General features: G+C 41.9%; 2 protein-coding genes and 1 long non-coding RNA gene across 16 annotated transcripts in view; 2 read left to right on the top strand and 1 right to left on the bottom strand.

Annotated features, from left to right (window-relative positions):
- Positions 1-1,219: 1,219 nt before the first annotated feature.
- Positions 1,220-6,701, top strand: ZAR1L (zygote arrest 1 like). 2 transcript variants are annotated; one of them, XR_014510336.1, is made up of 4 exons: positions 1,220-2,544; positions 4,271-4,363; positions 5,295-5,918; positions 6,004-6,701. XR_014510336.1 is itself a non-coding variant. In XM_083437222.1 (4 exons), exons 1-4 carry the CDS (start codon positions 1,831-1,833, stop codon positions 6,291-6,293), a joined length of 1,026 nt encoding a protein of 341 aa, XP_083293348.1. In that variant the 5' UTR covers positions 1,282-1,830; the 3' UTR covers positions 6,294-6,701. The 2 variants fall into 2 exon arrangements, 1 of the variants encoding a protein (XP_083293348.1); XM_083437222.1 differs by having other exon boundaries at positions 1,282-2,544; positions 5,295-5,369; positions 6,150-6,701.
- Positions 6,702-8,242: 1,541 nt separating this feature from the next.
- Positions 8,243-18,896, bottom strand: part of FRY (FRY microtubule binding protein) — a 191,417-nt gene continuing 180,763 nt past the window's right edge. For 9 of the 13 annotated variants that reach the window (XM_083436987.1, XM_083436985.1, XM_083436984.1 and 6 more), the window contains 4 exons: positions 13,503-13,520; positions 11,550-11,660; positions 10,512-10,714; positions 8,243-9,659 (listed from right to left, as the gene is read on the bottom strand). In XM_083436987.1, the coding sequence (XP_083293113.1) occupies positions 9,401-9,659; positions 10,512-10,714; positions 11,550-11,660; positions 13,503-13,520 (591 nt within the window). In that variant the 3' untranslated portion in view covers positions 8,243-9,400. The remainder of the gene's footprint in view (positions 9,660-10,511; positions 10,715-11,549; positions 11,661-13,502; positions 13,521-18,896) is intronic. The other 4 variants (XM_083436986.1, XM_083436989.1, XM_083436994.1 and 1 more) reach the window with 1 other exon arrangement.
- Positions 13,528-15,401, top strand: LOC310676010. The gene is made up of 2 exons (XR_014510348.1): positions 13,528-13,747; positions 14,006-15,401. It is a non-coding gene; the product is annotated as an uncharacterized lncRNA (long non-coding RNA).

Genomic DNA, 18,896 nt, shown 5'->3' with positions numbered 1-18,896 from the left:
TGAACTCATGGAAGCTTCACATCTCCCTATTTGTGCAGCCCAGTCCTTTCTGTGTTTACTTGAAAGTAACTTCCACTAAGTGCAATATGCTTTACTCCTAAATTAGCTTAGGAGTTAACTAAACCTGAACCCCAAAAACAGTTTAGAAAGTACAGGTAAACCAGAACTGTTCTCTTTGTTGCCTCAATGTTACCTTTAAACACAAAAACATGAAATTTTGAAGGAAAAGCAACAGAATAATCAATTTTTAAAAATTGTATGAGTGAGCTACAGGACAGACAGGTTTAAGGTTTGACGAAAGATGTGCTCAATGCTCCTCTGAGGCAGTAATTGTAGGTATGAGTTTGTGGGTGCTAGACATCCCTAATTCCTGAGTCCAGTAGCGGTTAGAAGTTAAGGAAGACAAATATACAAGCCAAGTCAGTTCCCTGACTAGGAAATCGCCTGGTGTGAGGGACCATTGGAAGACAAAAGGAAGGTAATGAGCCATTAGGAAAACCTAGAGAGAAAGGCTTTGTGCAAGAAGTACAAACCATATATCATAAAAACACCAGTCTCTGTGTGCCTCCTTTCGAAAAGGATCTGGATTCTCACACAACTTGGATATTGGGGTGACCAGCTGCTACATTCAGCTGTGAGACATCAGGAGCTGAGAAATGTGAGAGCTGACCCAGATTGGCTCAGCCTCAATGTTGGTATGCATTGTATGAACTGCTTCAAAATCTGCAAAGATGACTGTCAGAGCACACTTACTTTAACGTAAGTTCCATTGTAAATTGGACTTACTTAAAAGTAACCCTGTTGTGGAGCAGGCTTTTATTTTCTTCCAGTGGTTGGGAAAGTTATATATCTACATGCAAACTAATGGTGGGTTAAAAACATCCTCTTCAGCAGCTCAGCCCTGACTGGTACATCCCTACAAGGATAGAAACATTGTTTCTCCTAAGTCTGCTAAGTGAATATGTTTGCTTTCATTTTGCCAGTTGTCCCCAAACGTCTACTCTCTATACAGAAGTGGGGTTTTGTCTCCCTGCCCACAGGCTCCTGTTCTGTTGGGCATCTATTTGTGACAGTGTCTGAACAGAGCAAATGTGCATTATATCTCAGATGACATTGTCATACCTATTTACATGGGAATAAGCCCCATTGATCTCAATGAGACTTACTCTTGAGTTGCACTATAACTTACGTAGATCTGAACAGACAATTGGGATTTTGTATGCACTGGATTTTATACGAACTGTATTCGGATCTTAACCTATTATCTGTGTGAGGCAGATGGGCCCAACTGGGGGGGGGGGAGGAGTTGTGGCCTTGCCCTCCATATGCTAGAGCCTATTTTAAACTAGCTAACTGCTTCCTGCTCAAGGTAGCACAGTTTTGCAGAGGAGGCGTAAGCTTGTATCAAGCAGCTGAAGCCAAATGGATTGCTTTAGCGTAAAACCAATATTTAGGCAAGTGCCTTTAATTCTCTGGAAGGGAGCACCCATTGGTTTCAATGGATATACCACAGTCTGAGACCTAGTTAATCAGTCTGGCCGACTTTCTAATGGGCTCGATCCAGCAGGAATGGGGTTTAGTTTGCAAAGGGACGCTGGTGTGTTTAACCTTTGCAAGCTTAGGAGTTTGCTTTGGATATTCACTACTTTGGCTTAAGTCCTGCCAACATCCTCCCCTAGCCATGGTCAAGAGTTTGCAGTTGGTAATAATCAATGGAAGGGCGATTATTACCGCCGGGCAGCAGTAACGAGCACCAATTAAGACGCCCTTCCCCTCGAGGGATAAAAGCCACGGGGAGAAGGCGAGCCAAGTTACCCGTCCCTCTAGGCTATGGAGCGCTTTGTCTACCCGTCCTATAGCATCTACCAAAGTTATGGGAACGCCTTCAGCCACAGCCACAACGTGGCCCCCAGGCCGCCATCTAAGCAAAAGCAGCCTGGCTGGAAGCAGAGCAAGAGCAGCAGGAGCAGCATCCCGAGCCCTTACCGGGGCCCCCTGTCTGCCCCTTCCTCGGCCCCGCTGCCGCCTCTCCCTCCGCCGCCGGCCTCGCCGGATTATTTAGACAGCTACAAGCGGGCCCAGCTGAAGGCGCTGCTCTCTCAAGTCAGCCCCGGCCTCGCCCCGAGGCTCCGCAAAGCCAGCACCAAGGAGGTGGGCACCCAGGTCAACCCGCGGGTGGACGCCGCCGTGCAGTGCTCGCTCGGGTCCCGCCAGCTCCAGAGCCTCCTCGGGCGGGAGCCTCCGCCGCAGCAACTCTCCCCTTGCGCCGAGGAGGAGGCGGCGGCGGCGAAGGAGGAGGAGAAGAAGCCGCCCACAGGGCGAGAAGGAGGGCCGCCATCCCAGCAGCAAGAGCCCGAGGGGAAGGAACCCCTGGAGCCGGAGAAGGCCGCTCAGGCTGAGGCGAAGGGGAAGCTTCCAGGCAGCGGGGAAGGAGAAGAATCCGCCCAGCAACTGCGGGACGGGGAGGGCGACGTGGGCCAGAAAGGCGCCGCTGACGCCGCCGCGGCCTCCACCGCCACTGAGGGCAAGAGAGCTGCTTTCCAGGTGAGTGGGCCTCTCGGTGTCCTCAGTTCATTCGCTAGGGGCGCTGTGGAGGCGCGAAAAAAGGCGCGAAGGCCGTCTCATCCGATTCCTGAAACTCTCACTGAGGGAGTGAGGCGCCTCCTTCTACTCGAGACGTTTTATGAAAAGTCAGGCCCCTCTCCAGCTTCTGTTGCTCCCCGTCCACTTTGGGATCCACCTCGGGGTTATGTTTCGTGTTTAGCAGATGGACTACGGGCAGTTCTAACGCGTTTCAGTAAACAAGTGGGTTTAATAACTAAAATAGGGAGCTCCCCCATTTCCTTTTTAGCTTCCTTAGCTGAAAGCAGGACCAAGACTCACTGAATGTTGAGTTCTGGGAAACCTTTCCTGGCTTGTGAAGTTGCTAAATATACACTAGTGTTTCCAAACCTTGGCTCTCCAGCTGTTTTAAAACTACAACTCCCATCTTCCCTAGCTAGCAAAACCAGTGGTCAGGGATGATGGGAATTGTAGTCCGAAAACAGTTGGAGACCCAAGGCTGGGAAACACTGTGCCTATTCAGGACTGTTATCTCCTCAACTGCAGATATTGGGGGCAGAGTCTGCACCCTTTGGATTGCTAATCTGCCATGCACTTAATTTTTTAGAAGCTTAAGCATTTTTGGTGAGGGGTGCCAACACTTCAATACAAGCCTGGGCAAGTTTAAATCGAGTTGAGAAAGCCAGACTTGTTTATAGTAGTTCCTCCCAACTTCTAAGCATGCCTATAGGGAAGCAAGCTCCACTTAACTTGGAGAAACTAAGTACATTTAGGTATGGTCTGTGAAAAGTCACTGTCTTGTTAAGTGAGTGTGACTCCTGTGTGTGTGAGGGACCTGTGGCCCTTGGGATGCTGGTCTTGAAGCTCCCATCATGGCAAAGATTAATGGGAGTTGCAGTCAACATCTGGAGGGCCACATAATGGTTTTATAACTGTTGTAGTAAGCAAAAGAGGAATGAGGGTGGTTGAGAACCTAGTGACAACTCTTATTTACTGTAACCTTTGAGGTTAATTTGGCATGTAACCCAATATGGAAAAGGAATGATTTTGCATTCATGTGAGGAACATTTAAGGCTGTGAGAAATGAGGTTTTTCACAGCAACATCCTGCATATTTTTTTTATTTTTGCAGTGGAAGACCACTACACTCAAAAAGACCTGGCTTCTGAGTAAATGTACATAAGATTGCAACCTGTGTGCAGTGGACTTAAGACTATAATTTTTGGGCTATGCCATAAGATTTCTGCTAGACTAATCTGTCAGCATTGCGGGGGTGGTATAAGGTGACAAAGTGAAGTGGGTATCTTTAGTGTTTGAATAAAAATTACTGTGCAGAAATCTTTGTAATACCCTTCTTGCATATGTCCATGAAGTATGAGCTAAATGACACAAAAAGGTATGTTTACAGTATCACTTCATATCTCATGCGCTCCCACTGCTAGTTTTCAAAGCCACATTCATGTTGGCCACAATCCATATAATTCCTGTAGTTTATTGACAAAGACTGCTGTTGGGTACATTTTGTCTTAAAACTGCTTCAATTTGACTAGATGTAGAGTAAGCATTAACAATAACATATCTTGCATTTTCCATTGCCTGCCTTAAACAATAAACCTGCAAATAGTAAGAGTTGGCTTAATACTATAAAGATTTCTAAATGGGGTACACATTAATTTATTATGCTGCTAATCAGCTATTTTCTATTACAGTTCCTAGAACAGAAGTATGGCTATTTCCATTGCAACGATTGCAAGACCAGATGGGAAAGTGCTTACGTATGGTGCATTTCTGGAACCAATAAGGTATTTAGATGAAAAGACAAAATTTGCTTCTAGAGGGTTTGCTTTTGGGTACAAACAAAAGGGTTGCTGTACCTTACCAGAAAGTGGAGAATCATTTATGAATTGAAGTGCTTCACAAACCTGCAAAGGGTTTTTGAACATTTCCCAGAAATAGTTGTGTTTGTCTTTAAGGTGCCAAAAGCTTGTTCCTGCTGCAGCTGACTGATTTATTGTAGCATAAGCTTTTGTAGACTAGCAGAATGCTCATGCTAGATTTTATTTATGATACCACAAAACTTTCATCTTCTTAACCAGAAGATAGCAAGGAAATACTGATGCTATTGTCATACTACCCACAACTCTCTTGAACTATTACCAGTCCCTGTTAATCAGGTTTCTTGTTCATTAATGCCCAACAAAATGCTAGTACTGGAACCTTTTCAGTGGAATATTTGGAGACACTGAATGGAAGCTATTCCTGTTAGCTAAAAGGCAGCTCACTTATGATGCCTGAGTTGGAGATGCTTTTGTTAACATAGCACCTGTGGGTTAACATGCAGCTGCAAAGGTCTTCCTAATGACCTCAGACTTCTGTCCGTCCTGTTGAAATTAGGCCTGAAAGAAGCCTTCCATTGGAGCCCATACTTTTTTCAAGCCTAATTGCAATGGCCGGAGGAGCATTTGGGGGGCTGCAATCAGGGAAGGGGTTAACCCTGTCCTCCCTACCTGTGAATCTCCCTGAAGCAACTACGTTTGGAAGAAAACTTTATATTGGCTTAAATAGACAAAGCCCATCAAGGATAAATTTTAATACAGTGTTGTGAATCAATGAAACCTAACTGCCTGTAAACCTGTTTTTGCTCTGGATGTGTAACTTTTAAAAGAATTGACAAATCTAGATGTTTGATCTGAGAAGACTTTCTTCTAATGGCAATCACCTTCCTTTGCATAGGTTTACTTTAAACAGCTTTGTCGCAAATGTCAGAAGAGCTTTAATCCTTATAAAGTGGAAGCAATTCAGTGCCGTGTAAGTAACACGTTTCCTAAGATGTGTTAAACAGTGAGAAATACTTGCCTACCTTAAACGGCAGTGTTCAGGGAATAGAAAAAATACATATGGAGAAGTCACGTTTAGCTTTCTTTACTGTTAGTACCAAGACTAGCTGTGGGGGTAATTTCTAGGAGGCTTGGTATCAGTCATACGAGTTGGAAAGGACCACATGGATCATCTAGCCCAACCCCCTGCAATGCAGGAATATTTTGCCCAGCATAAAACCTATGGCCCTTTATTAAGCAAATAGAAAACTGTATAGCAGGAGAAGGCAAACTTTTCTGTCAACAGGCAAAGTTCTCTTGGGAAGTAATCTTCTGGGAGCTACATGTTTGCATTGGTCACAGCTACCCTCTACACTAAAGACAATGGCTTTCCACACATTTTTTAATGTGGGGTGGTGATCTTATCTCGCCCCACCCCACCCTCCTTGAAATTAGGCCCTGGAGCTGCAGGTTTTTCATTCATAGGAACAGGCCACTTTTGAGCTGCTTTCAAAACAAGTAGAACAGCCTTTCTCAACCTGTGGGTCCTCATATGTTGTTGAACTACAACTCCCATCACCCCTAGCTAGCAAGGCCAGAGCTCTCAGGGATGATGGGAGTTGTAGTCCAACAACATCTGGGGACCCACAGGTTATGGGGACCATAACAATAGAATTATGGTACTAGTATACTTAAAATATATCAGTAGCAGGAAGCCAACTTTGGGAGGAGAAGTTTGATCTGTTCACTAATTTAAATATGTTATCCAAAGATTTGTGCCAAGACTCGTTGCTCCTGCCCCCAGAAGAAAAGACACATTGACCTCAAGAGGCCTCACCGTCAAGAGCTGTGTGGCCGCTGCAAAGGCAAAAGACTCTCTTGTGACAATACTTACAGCTTCAAATACATTATCTAATTTGTGCTGTTCTTGCACATGGCACCATGCACTTTGTTACTTGTTTCATAACATGGCTTTGACCTTAGGTTTCTGACCCGGCATTGGATACTGGAGTAAAGATTTTTGTAAGGCTAGAAAATATTTGTAGTTTATTGGGGTAACTTGTAATGAATTTGAATTCCACTTCAATTGTAATAGTCGCTGATATGGAAGACTAGCTATAGTACATGAGAGCTATATTGAAGGATGGGGAATTGAGGAATTTCTATGTAGCAAACCTAAAATTTCTACAAGGGGCCAGGTTATCCCATTTGATGCTGTTTCATTAACACTTATTAATACTGTACTGTAATGACAAATTACTAATAACAAGGTGAGCTGTCTCTTTGCATACCTTTCTAAAACTAATAAAAATATTCTTAACCACTGAAGACTATAAACTATTCCATATATTGTCCTCTGGTACAATCTCTGCAGTGGAAAATATTTATTAAATGGAATAAACAGAGTAATTCTGATCTGGGCAAATGGCCTGCTTTTTATTTTCTAACTGAACAGATACCTCAGCATAAGTGTTAGATTTAAAAGTCATATATTGATCATGACTTGGAGAGTCTCCGTCCTTGTATGTTATATGAAAACAGTTGAGTTTCTTTCCTGAAGTACCGGTAACTTATGAAGATGAATTTCCTCTGCCTTGTTTGGTTTTACAAAGAAACCAACTTTGTAAACTAATATAATAAATGCAGTTGTCTTTCATCCAGTGTGCTCAGAGTGCCAAGAATAAGTAAATAGCACTGGTAGCAATTGTTAAAAAGGAAATATAGGTTGGTCTGTAGTGGCACTATTAGAAGCAGCATAGTTTGACATTAGTATTGATAGCTGTACAATGGGGTGATCGGAGATATATATATACACACACACATTCTCTGTATAAATTTGGTATAGGACAGTGAGCAAGGTGTAACACAGGATACCTATCAGTAGGGGAAATTAGGCCAGTCTGAGAAGGTAATCAACTTTAGTTCTAGTGTCTCAAATAGCTTGGTTTTCTGACATTCACAAGCATTTTCTTATTTACAGAGCATTCTTCCAAACAGAATGGTGGCAAGGGTGTTTTTGTAGAGACAGCATTCAAGTCATGCCATGTAAGAGAGCACGTCTTCCTTGCTATTTAACAGGACTGCAACAGGCAGGCACAAAGTTGAGAACAGGCTTGCCGCAGATGGCAGGACAGGATACCACTAAGAACCAGTGAAATCCAGCAAAAGGCAGAAATATTCTCCATACTTAAGCATTATGGAGGTATGCTATCGGTTGCTAAGCATAAAACTACCCTTTGTTTCAACAGTATTGGAGCAGCAACATAGTGCATTATAAAATCTAAGTTGCAAGCACCTAATGGGGAAATGTGTAAAACCCTGCTTTACTTTCTCATGCACTCAGAACTATAGCTGGATCACTTTCCAGGTAGAATTAAAACTAGAATAGTGTGGGCACTTATTTTCCAGAGCTGCTTGAGGAGCAAGAATTACATTTTCACCTCAAAGGGTACACTTCCAGCATATTTGCTTAGTCATAATGATTAAGTGTACTACTTCTGTAAGTTTGCATAAAATAGTGTATGAACTCATTCTTGCAATCTCCACTTTCCCTTTACAATTTAAATGTGAGTACCTTACTCCAATTTTGTTTGAAGGGCTAACCCCCTTAAGAGCGGAGAAACATACACCATTTTTCATCCAGCTAGGGCTATGCATTTGAAGCAAACTTCAGAAAAAACAACCTATTTCTCAAAGCTGCTTCTGGTCAAATGAGAGATTACATTTGTCTCCCTTATGGGTATTTAGAAAGCAGCTATTTGAGTGTTGTGAAGGCTGCATGTTAGTTCAAAACCAATTGAAAGCAATAGCCTTTGTACCGTATCATACTCTCATTCCATATTAATCAGTACACACAGAGGCATGTTTGTATATATGCATATGTATATATATTATAATGACCTTGATATTTTAGTTAGGTGATCCTATTCTGATCAAAATATCAACCAAAAGGTACTTCACAAAAACCTTTAAGTGTATTTACAGAGTGAATAATTGAGACTATGCTGCAATAAAAGTGTCTTAAATGTGCAAAAAGATTTGCATGCACCCATTTAACACATTACAGCAGTTAAGTGCAAGAAAAACTTACATATTACCAAAAAAAAAAAAAATATTCTTAAGTACAACTCAAAATTCACTTTCCATTTCTTAACTGTTAAAACAATGTATGTTAAATTAAAATATCCATGCGGGGCAGGTCAAAAGAATTAAAATCAGCAGTGTGATGTTTTCCTACAAAATAGCAAGGTATACCAGACCAACCATCCTTATGTAATATAAATATATTCATAAAAGCAACCCTCTAGTAAAAAGCAGCCAAAATCTTTTTTTAAAAAAATCTTCCTTGTCCATTCATGGGTACTTTGGCCTTAATAACAGACCTTTTACAACAGGATCTAGTACCTTCCAAGACAGTAGCCTAGCAACATCAGGAAATGTACTTCATAGCAGCTTGGTTTTCCCCCAAAAGATACAGTAATCATATTTAAGTTACAGTGTACATTTAAAACTGTAGTCCTTTACAACCTCTTTCATACACACAGGCTCTCAGCTTTCAAAAAGACAGTCTCGCAGTCTCCTGTCGCTAGCTTCATTCTGCCCATTTTTTAAACTTGGTCAAAAGGAAAAAAAATGTACAAGATTAAAAAACAAAACCGTCCTCAAGTGAAGGAAAGATTGCACTTTTGCCAACCTAAAAATAAATTTCTAGAAAGGAAGTCTTGTTCAGTGTAGTAGTCTTTGGTATGTATGGAAGTCACTTCTTCAGTAGTGAACTGCGGTTGTCCAGTGAAATGCATTTTGTTTGTGCAGCTCAAAACAAAGGATTCTATGCTACCTTTGTCCTTGCAGTATTGCTACACGTTGAAAACACTGCCCAGCTCCTCTTGGAAAATGTTGTAAAGGTAACAAGACTGACTACAACTTGACCAAGTCTTTCTAAGGCTGAGAAGGCATTGAACCACCTCACCCCAGCATGGAAGCAATCCCAGCTTGAATGAAAAGGGGGGCACAAGACTTTTGTCAGAGACTTGTGCCGGAAACACTGGAGTCTGGAAGAAAAGTATTGATGACTCGGTAGCTTTGAGCCCTGCGGATCATGTCCCGGATCTCTATGTTCAGCTCCATCAGTTTAGTACAGATTTCTGTCAGGCTTTGATTGGAGCCCACTAGAGCGTAAGTGCCAGACTGCCCCAGTGTTTGGTGCCGGAAGTAAATATTCAGTAGGGTCTGGACCTCATCATCAGAACTGCTTCCAAAAATGTCATTGGGCCATATACTCCTGCAGGGAAATGAGTATAAAAAAAAGCCAGAGTTAATTTAAGGATCTCTCTGCTATTCAAGAAATAGATTCCCTCTTTCGTACAAGTTAAATCCCTTCCCAATTCCTCTGCAGCTACATATGCATATTTTGGGCAACTCGTATACACATTCCATGCCACTGAAAAATAAGCCATGCAGGGAACTGCATGAGATAATAAACGATATAGGCACATGGGATTCGCTATTAGTAGAAAAAAAAATTTTTTTGGTATAAGTATTTCCTTCAGGAATGAAGGTGGATGCCCATGCTTCTATACCATGCCAAACTACAGAGAGGCACCTCTAGATGGGAAACAGAGGAGGTAGCAAGGTGTTTCTGTAACACATTACTATGGGGATTTGATGAACTAAAACATCATTTTACAATAATAAATAAAAAGTTCTGGCCTGGGTAAAGGTTCGACTAAATGATCAACTATAAGGAGTTGGTACATCTCTGGCCCAGACTATGCATGTGGAAGAAACCATTACTGGGAGCTGCATGCACTTCCCATCACAGCTCGACAATCACTGCTTTGTGCAATGGTTTAAAAACAAAAAAAGGGAACAAAGTATAAGGAACTTCTCCCATAAAGGACACATAGAAATTAATATATGATGCACTGCTTCACGTCGTTTTCATTTAAATGAGGCTTGCACAATAAAAGTGCTTAGTAAATTGTGCCTTAAAATGATTACAAATACCTTCTGACTGAATCTGAATATACTTGTTAGCGTAAATGAAGATGTGCGTGTAAAGTTACACAGCTGTAGTCTTCTGAGAGGAAGAAAGGAAACTATGACATCATGATCAGCCACTTGATTAAGTTACCTGCATTCCCTTATTTGGTGTAGAGCTTTTCCAAGCTCATTGTTTTTCAGACACTCCAGCATGGACTGAATGGCTACTTCTGTAGAGGTGAACATGGGTTCAGAGGTACCACATTCTACAATCAGCGGTTCCATTGCAATGGCAGCACTAGCTTCCTTAAGGTTCTTCTTTAACTCACTCAGCTCTCGTGACATATTCAGTAGCTGTTAAGGAAAAGAGAATTACATTCATCAGTGTACAAGTTTTCTCTATTGGGCATCAAAAATATAAAATCTGCACCATTCAAGGACAAAGTGATAGCTTCATTTCTTGCAACTGGGTGTTTGAATAAAATTTAAATACACATGTGCAAGATGCATATGGAACTCCATTTGTGAATGTATACTGAAATACTGCTAGAAGAGTGAATGTAGAAGAAGAAGAAGAAGAGTTTGGATTTGATATCCCGCCTTTCACTCCCTTTAAGGAGTCTCAAAGCGGCTAACATTCTCCTTTCCCTTCCTCCCCCACAACAAACACTCTGTGAGGTGAGTGGGGCTGAGAGACTTCAAGGAAGTGTGACTGGCCCAAGGTCACCCAGCAGTTGCATGTGGAGGAGTGGAGACGCGAACCCGGTTACCCAGATTACGTGACTACCGCTCTTAACCACTACACCACACTGGCTCTCTGCAGTATAAAAACATTACTGCACTTTATATCTGAGTTGTGAAGCTCAGTGGTGATCTTCGGATATCCACTATCTCTCATGCCAACCTACCCACCCAGAATTTTGAGGATAAAAGGGAGTTGGAGAGAACCATGTATTTGAACTCCACACAGGAAGAGCAGCTTATAAATGTAAGAAAATAAGTACCCAGTTTGAAATCCATCCACATTTTCTCTAAATTAATAGAATGTGCTACACCTCTCTATAGTTATCATTCATGATCTTGAACAAGCAGCCCTCATTTAAGATACGTTAGATTGCTGTACGAAATAAACACCACACAGGAACGCACAGCAATTATTTCAGCAAAAGGCTTGATTGTAGCAACATACCTCTGGCATTGTACTAACTTCGTGCACTTGTCCGATGAGTTTACAGTACGACTGAAAAAGCAACAACAACTGGAAGTGCAGCTTATATAATCTCTGGCACAGTTCCAATTGCTAAAGAAATAAAATTGTAAAAGGGGTAAGTTATTAAGAAGCAACAGGTTGGACATTATTTTTCCATAAGCAATAAACTGTGAATCGGGGATTACAAAACAATGCTGAAATAAGACCAAATACTGCTGTAAATAGGGAATATATGGAGAATATGGGAAGCATGTGCCATCTCTACATCACCAAAGTGAACTTCAGTGGCATTTTTTACCTCATTATAATGTACATCACCGTTTTAATCTGATGGTGACACAAGTGCTTGTTCCAAATGATCACAATAACTGTATTCAATTGTACAATAAACCATGGTTTCTTGTTATGGGAGCAAACAGTGAAGTTTCAGTTTATGTCCTTGGTCTCCCTCTGGCATTGCTTTTAGTTCTGGGTTGTTTTTTAAATTAACTATAACTTGCTGTTACACTTGAAGATGATAAACTGCAGTTATCTTAAGTATGATTCATTTGAAATAAGCCAATTTTAAGCCAACTTTAAGCCATGCATTATAAAGCTGGCTTCTATGGTTATAAAGTTTACAATGCAGATGTAATGCTAAACAGGTTAATCAAAACTGAAAGTAAGAGGTTTTTATCTCCTCATGGCCATGCTGGAGGGGAGTGTAGAAGCCTGAAGCTCACTGTGGCCTGCTGCCATCGCAATCAATAATCGTCTACTGTAACATCCAAACACAACTTTTGTTTAAATACCATTATATAAACACTGCACTTTTGCGGTCTTAGCTGGTAGTTGCTTAACTAGAATGCTTGCCTGCATTTATACAATCTACATTTTTTCCTAAAAGAAATGTTATGGACTTGGCTCATTAAAGTTTGTTGTATCAGTCAAGGAAATAAAAATAAATGTGCTTTATTGGGTTGATGCAGGAGTTTCCCACTTCTTCAAAAGTGAAATTGCAATTTCTTTCAAACTGCATTTGTAACTTAGTTTAGACACAGAATGGCTGGCTACATTGAAAACCTTAAAAATATACGACTTCCGTGAATGGGTGCTTATGACCATAGTGTTGAACCACAATAGTTCTGTGCTATGACAATGCCTTGTTATGCAGAGAGAAAGGGGAGGTGGACACAATCCATTCTGTGCGGTCACTTGAAAGCAGTGGAAATCCTCATATTTGGATGTCATATCCATGTACTGAATTTGTAACTGGTGCATGTGCATCTGGCCTTAGGAAGGAAAAGGCGAGTTGGAGCTTCATATAGGAGTCATGTATAGTCCTTTAACACCAGGTAATTGCTGGTTCACTGCAGTGTATGAGCTCGCAGCTAAGGGCTTGATGAGGGACAAGGAAGGAGGAGAGAAAATGGCTCCGCTAACCTGAGGAATCCCTGAGATGAGAAAAGGGATTCTCTCAATTATACATGTGGGAGAATGGATTTATCATATTCTAGGGGTATCATACTCTAAAATGGATTAGATTCCTTTATTCTGTCTTACATAATGAAATTCTCAATTTAGCCTAGAATGAAAAACTCTCATTTTGGAGAAAGGCAGTACAGAAATTTCTTGTTTTAGTAGAGCCATTACTTCTGTTCTCTTCCTTCACACATTAAGCAAGTGAGGGCTTTGATTATTGTCCAAATAAAATTTATATAACAATTTCAAGTTGCATGTGACAAAGCGAGAATTTATAAATACGGTAAACTATATTTGAACTGCCCAGGAAACTGAGATAAAACATAGTACAAACATTTCTTGTAATAATAAACGGAATTAATAAGAATAAAAAGAAAAAGGGGGAAACGTGCTAAGAGTTAAAATAGGGAAATAGGAGAGTGCATTAGTCCATATTTTAATGGACAAAGAATATGAAAACTTTTAACTTACTGCAAGAGATTCCATTTGCTACACAGCAAGCATGGCACAGGGAAAAGGAAAGGAAAGAAAGTATAGTGTCAGTGTAATGCATGCAACTGGAAAAGCACAGGCTTCTTTCCTAGTCTGCCAGCAGTATTAGCACTTTACTTGCTAAGTGATTCAGAATGTATCAACTGCACAACATGCACGGCAACAGCTGTTTAAACAAAATTTTGAATAATCACAGTTCTAATGCAGTCACTGTAATTACAGTGGTGCCTCGCAAGACAAAATTAATTCGTTCTGCGAGTTTTTTCGTCTTGTGAATTTTGTCGTCTTGCAAAGCACCGCTGTGTATTGACGGTTTCCCATAGGAATGCATTGGCGGTTTTTTTAAAAAGGTGCAAGACGTTGCGAAGCAAGCCCATAGGGAAATCCGTCTTGCGAAGCAACTCAGAAAACGAAAAACTCTTTCGTCTTGTGAGTTTTTTGTCTTCCGAGGCATTTGTCTTGCGAGGTACCACTGTATCTAGGTTTGAGCATAACTTTTTCTGAAAGCCAGTCTGGATTACTCTAAAAATAGGTTATTGCACCTTAGAAATGAAACAGTTCAGTGCTCTTAAAATTCACCTATAGAATTCTTTGCACCCAAGGCATCCATTATAGTTCAGCGATAGACTGGCTCTGTAGCCAATCTCGTTGCTGACCAGGATTTAGAGTTACAAGCTGCCTCCACGGAGTAAGAATGCACACCTTTAATATGCAGAGTTCCATTGAAACGGGCATGAACACAAAATAACTGCAGTTTTAATTATTTTGTGGCGGCTGATTATAAAAGCGTGTGAGGTTATTTGCATAGGAAGTTGGTTGAGCTAGCAGTTGCACATGGAGGTTCATAGTATCAAATGCCATGCAGCTGATACAGTCCAGCACCATGCTAGTAAATATGAAGTCAAACAAAGAGATGAGACAAGCTATTAACAACTGTAGAATTGCACTGGCAGCTTTCTTTGCATGTTTGCATTTTGGGCACACATCTCAACATTTTTCATACCCTGGGATACTATCTGAATATAGTATATTATCTGAATAATACAATTATTAACTACTGAATTTATTTTCCCTACAGATTACCATAAGAATGTAAACCTATTGCCATTTGGCATAGGAAAGAGTAGGGAAATGTTCAGTTTTAAGCCAGGAATATGGGGTGGGTTGAATGTCTCCACAGGAATACTGATTTGTTTCAACCAGCCATGTTCAATGGCAAAGAATGTAAAAGGCTTAAGCCATTCCAGGACAAAGTAATAGATCACTAACAGTGCAATTCTATACATGCCTACTCAGGAGTATGTTCCATTGAGCTCAATGGGGCTTACTCTCACAAAACTGGTTACAAGATTGTAGTTTATATAATTTTATTTTAAAGAACATATACTGGAAAAATCTGGCACGAAAATAATGTAGCACCTTCTTTATTCATTGAACTGCAATGAGCTGCTGTTATTGTGCTGGTATTTATGTATTGTAAGCCACCCTGGAATTTTTAATGAAGGATGGTATGAAATGAAATGTTTTTAGACAGATAGGTTTGTATAAATGCTGATAGGAAGCCATGTACACTCTCGTCTAGCAAGAGTGACCTGTGTAAGGAAGCTTCCACACACGAATTTCCTTCTTGAATTTGTTTCCATTACTGCCAAAGATTGCTCCCTGTGGGTGAAAATGTGTTGGTGCGCTATCAAACAAATGCTTGCAAGATCACCTTAAACAGAACCAATATCTTGTATGGAGGTGTATAAATCCAGGTCCCACAAACAAAGTATCTGATGATTGAGGCAGCTAAACCAACCATCTGTTTGACAGATAAGTACCCACAGGTTCATGAAATGGGAGGAACTTTGGATTGGAGCTGCTGATATTTATAAATAGGTAAAGGTAAAGGGACCCCTGACCATTAGGTCCAGTCATGACCGACTCTGGGGTTGCGGCGCTCATCTCGCTTTATTGGCCAAGGGAGCTCGCTTACAGCTTCCGGGTCATGTGGCCAGCATGACTAAGCCACTTTTGGCGAACTAGAGCAGCGCACGGAAACGCCGTTTACCTTCCCACCGGAGCAGTACCTATTTATCTACTTGCACTATGACGTGCTTTCGAACAGCTGGGTTGGCAGGAGCAGGGACCGAGCAACGGGAGCTCACCCTGTCGCGGGGATTCGAACCGCCGACCTTCTGATCAGCAAGTCCTAGGCTCTGTGGTTTAACCCACAGCGCCACCCGTGTTTTATAAATAAAAGTCCTCAAAGCATTTAAAGAAGACTTAGCATTTAGCTAAATCAAGTTCATGCTGTAATCAGCTGATTTCCCCCTAAGCATTGTTGTAATACAGAAATATCAGTTTTAAATCATTATTATCCTCCTTTGTAGAATCAACCTAGTCACCTCAATAATTTTCACTTATTCAAAAGTGAACCTAGCTATCAATATTGCCGAATAAGAGTCTGGAAGCACAGTACAGAATCAAAGTCCTAAGGTTTGGGACAATGACCTCAAAACTGCTCGTACTAACTTTCCCTCGTCCCGGCATATCACCAAACCCAAAGGGGAGCAGAACCAGTGTACAAAGAAAGATCAACAGGTGACACAAGAAAGCAAGATAAATGAGTAAAATGAAAAAGATTTTTTAGAAGTGCAAAAAACACAAGAACAGTAAAATTAAGAAGTTATGAGGTACAACATTGCCAAAACCAACAACCAACTCAAATCATTATGGAGTGGGAAGCGGGGAGACAATGGTCATATTTCAGATAGACATTTCCTCATGCACTTTTTAATAAAATAATTTTTTTTATTATTTACAGCTGCCCTTCCCGGCCAGGGCCGGGTTCAGGGCAGCTAACACCAAATTACAATAAAACGTAATAGAAAAACACAACAACAACAAACAAACAGTTAATTAAAATACGGCCTCATTTTAGTAGTAGCAGCCCATAAATCAAGACTATAAAGGGAGGAAACATCAGATAATTCACCTGAGCCAGCTATCCATGCTGGCCCTACATGGGCCAGCAAAAAAGCCAGGGGGAAATTTATATACCAAATCCCATATAAGGGGTCATAGTGAGTCTAAGCCGAAGGCCAGCGGAACAGTTCTGTCTTACAGGCCCTGCGGAAAGATGTCAAATCCCGCAGGGCCCTAGTCTCTTGTGACAGAGCATTCCACCACATTGGGGCCAGTGCTGAAAAGGCCCTGGCCCTAGTTGAAACCAATCTAACCTCCTTGAGGCTTGGGACCTCCAAACTGTTGTTATTTATGGACCTTAAGGTCCTCCGCGGTGCATACCAGGAGGTATCCAGACCCTGTCACTTTTCTTAGTTATTGTTGGCCACTCATGGTGCTATAGTTGTTTATATTTCTGCCTGCTTCTATCCTTTCAAAGGCACTACTGTGGGATGCAGCCCCAGGCTATTTCCGGGGGGGACGGACTGTTTGGCTTTGCCCCCCCCCCCACAGTAAATGCCATTTAAAAAAGAAAGAAAGGCAACATTGTGTCTTCAGGTGCTACAGTTTCCTTCCTGTCTTAAAATAAGCCATGGTGATCTGGAAAATGTTTGACCAAGCACGGATGGCAAATCACTGTACAAAGATGTACAGAAATGAATTGCTTTCCTTGGGCTGAATAGAAAAATTTGAATGATACAAAGTGTTCTCTAGTAGCCTAAAATAATAGCTTGACTTTACAAAGGTCAATTAAAAATAAATCACTTGACTGGAAACATCTTGCCAGCCACTACACTAGTCTGTACTAGATTCACACAAGCTGTCCAGAACTGCTACATGAACACCAGGGTTTACTTTGTGCCAGGGTTGTTTTCAGTATCATCGAATATGTGATACAGTAAAAAAAAACTTTAGCTGGGCAGGTGAAAAGTGTTTCTCCACATACTGAGAGCTTAAGGAGAAGAGGCTCCCAGACTGACACGACCCCATCACCTGCCTTGCCCCCAGAAATGAAAATCCGGCCTGGCTTGCATGGCACAGTACACTAGACTAAGGATTACTGGTACCACGTGAATGTGTTGGTTCCCACAGAGCAGTTTACATCCTTTTTAGCTCAGCATAAGGCATGGCAGCCAAGCTAAGGTTTAAGCTAAGCATGTCATCTGAACATGGAGTTGTGCTTTGTTCTTGGCTGCGGGTCATAGTTAAGGATACTTCACCATGATACTGGGTTCAGATGACATGCGGAGAAGTTTGCTGTGGAAGAGAGCTGATGTTAAGGACCCTAGAAGCATTAGGATTAGAAACTCTGCTTGGGTGTGTGTGTGTGTGTGTGATGGGTCCCAGATGTAAGGCCTAACTCCTGCCACCGCCCCTTCATATTTGGATATTTCCTTAAAGTTGCAGGCTAGCACAACAGCTATTAAGATGGAAGGAGTATTAGGGGGAAAGCGCATGGCTAGCTGGTTAGTACATATGTGCCAACTTGCTTCCGTATTAATTCCTGGCCACCCGGAATTAGTAAAAGAAAATTTTAGAGAGTTGTTAGGCAATCCTCCACATGCTCTCTTTTTTTTGTGCTTCCCTGGAAACTTGGTGGTGAAACTGGAAATGAACTAGGGGTGATGGTGTTGATTTCCCCCATGAAAGATAAGAACCTTTGGATTGGAGCCCGAACAGCCCCGTGGTTTTCTTCGGAGCTGAGGGCGATGAAACAATCGTTGAGACGGTTAGAGCGTCGGTGACAGAAAACTCACTCCGAATCTGACCGGACACAGGTTAGAGCTCAACGTCGAGCCTACCAAGTGGCGATAGCGACGGCGAAGAAGACTTTCTTCACCGCCTCTATTGCATCTGCAGAAAATAGTAGCAGGAGACTCTTTCAGGTGGTTCGCAATTTAACGGAACCACCTTTACCACCGGGGCCTTGTAAAGACCCCAAGATCTCCTGCAACGATTTTGCAAAGTTTTTTGCAGATAAAATCACTCATATTCGGAAGGAGCTAGACACCACCGTGGGAGCAGGGCCGGGGCGGGAGAGTGCTAGAGCTCTGTCTGGTCAAGTTGCATGGAATCAATTTCAATCCGTTACCCCCGAGGATGTGGACAGGCTGCTTGGACGCGTGAAACCAACCACCTGTCTCCTTGATCCTTGCCCATCCTGGCTAATAAAAGCAAGCCGGGAAGGGCTGGGCGATGGGCTCTGCGGGGTGGTGAATGCTTCCCTCTGTGAGGGAACATTCCCAGATCCGCTGAAAGAGGCGGTCATTAAACCGCTTCTTAAAAAACCATCTTTAGACCCGGCCAGTATGGCCAACTATCGCCCAGTCTCAAATCTTCCATTCTTGGGCAAGGTGATTGAGCGCGTGGTTGCTGAACAACTCCAGGCACGCCTGGAGGATGCGGACCATTTGGATCCCTTCC

Source organism: Podarcis tiliguerta (assembly GCF_965153285.1).
Source record: "Podarcis tiliguerta genome assembly, chromosome: 4".
Classification (NCBI taxonomy): Eukaryota; Metazoa; Chordata; class Lepidosauria; order Squamata; family Lacertidae; genus Podarcis; species Podarcis tiliguerta.
The sequence above is the reverse complement of the archived record's forward strand: the minus strand, read 5'-3'. Positions and strand labels throughout refer to the sequence as shown.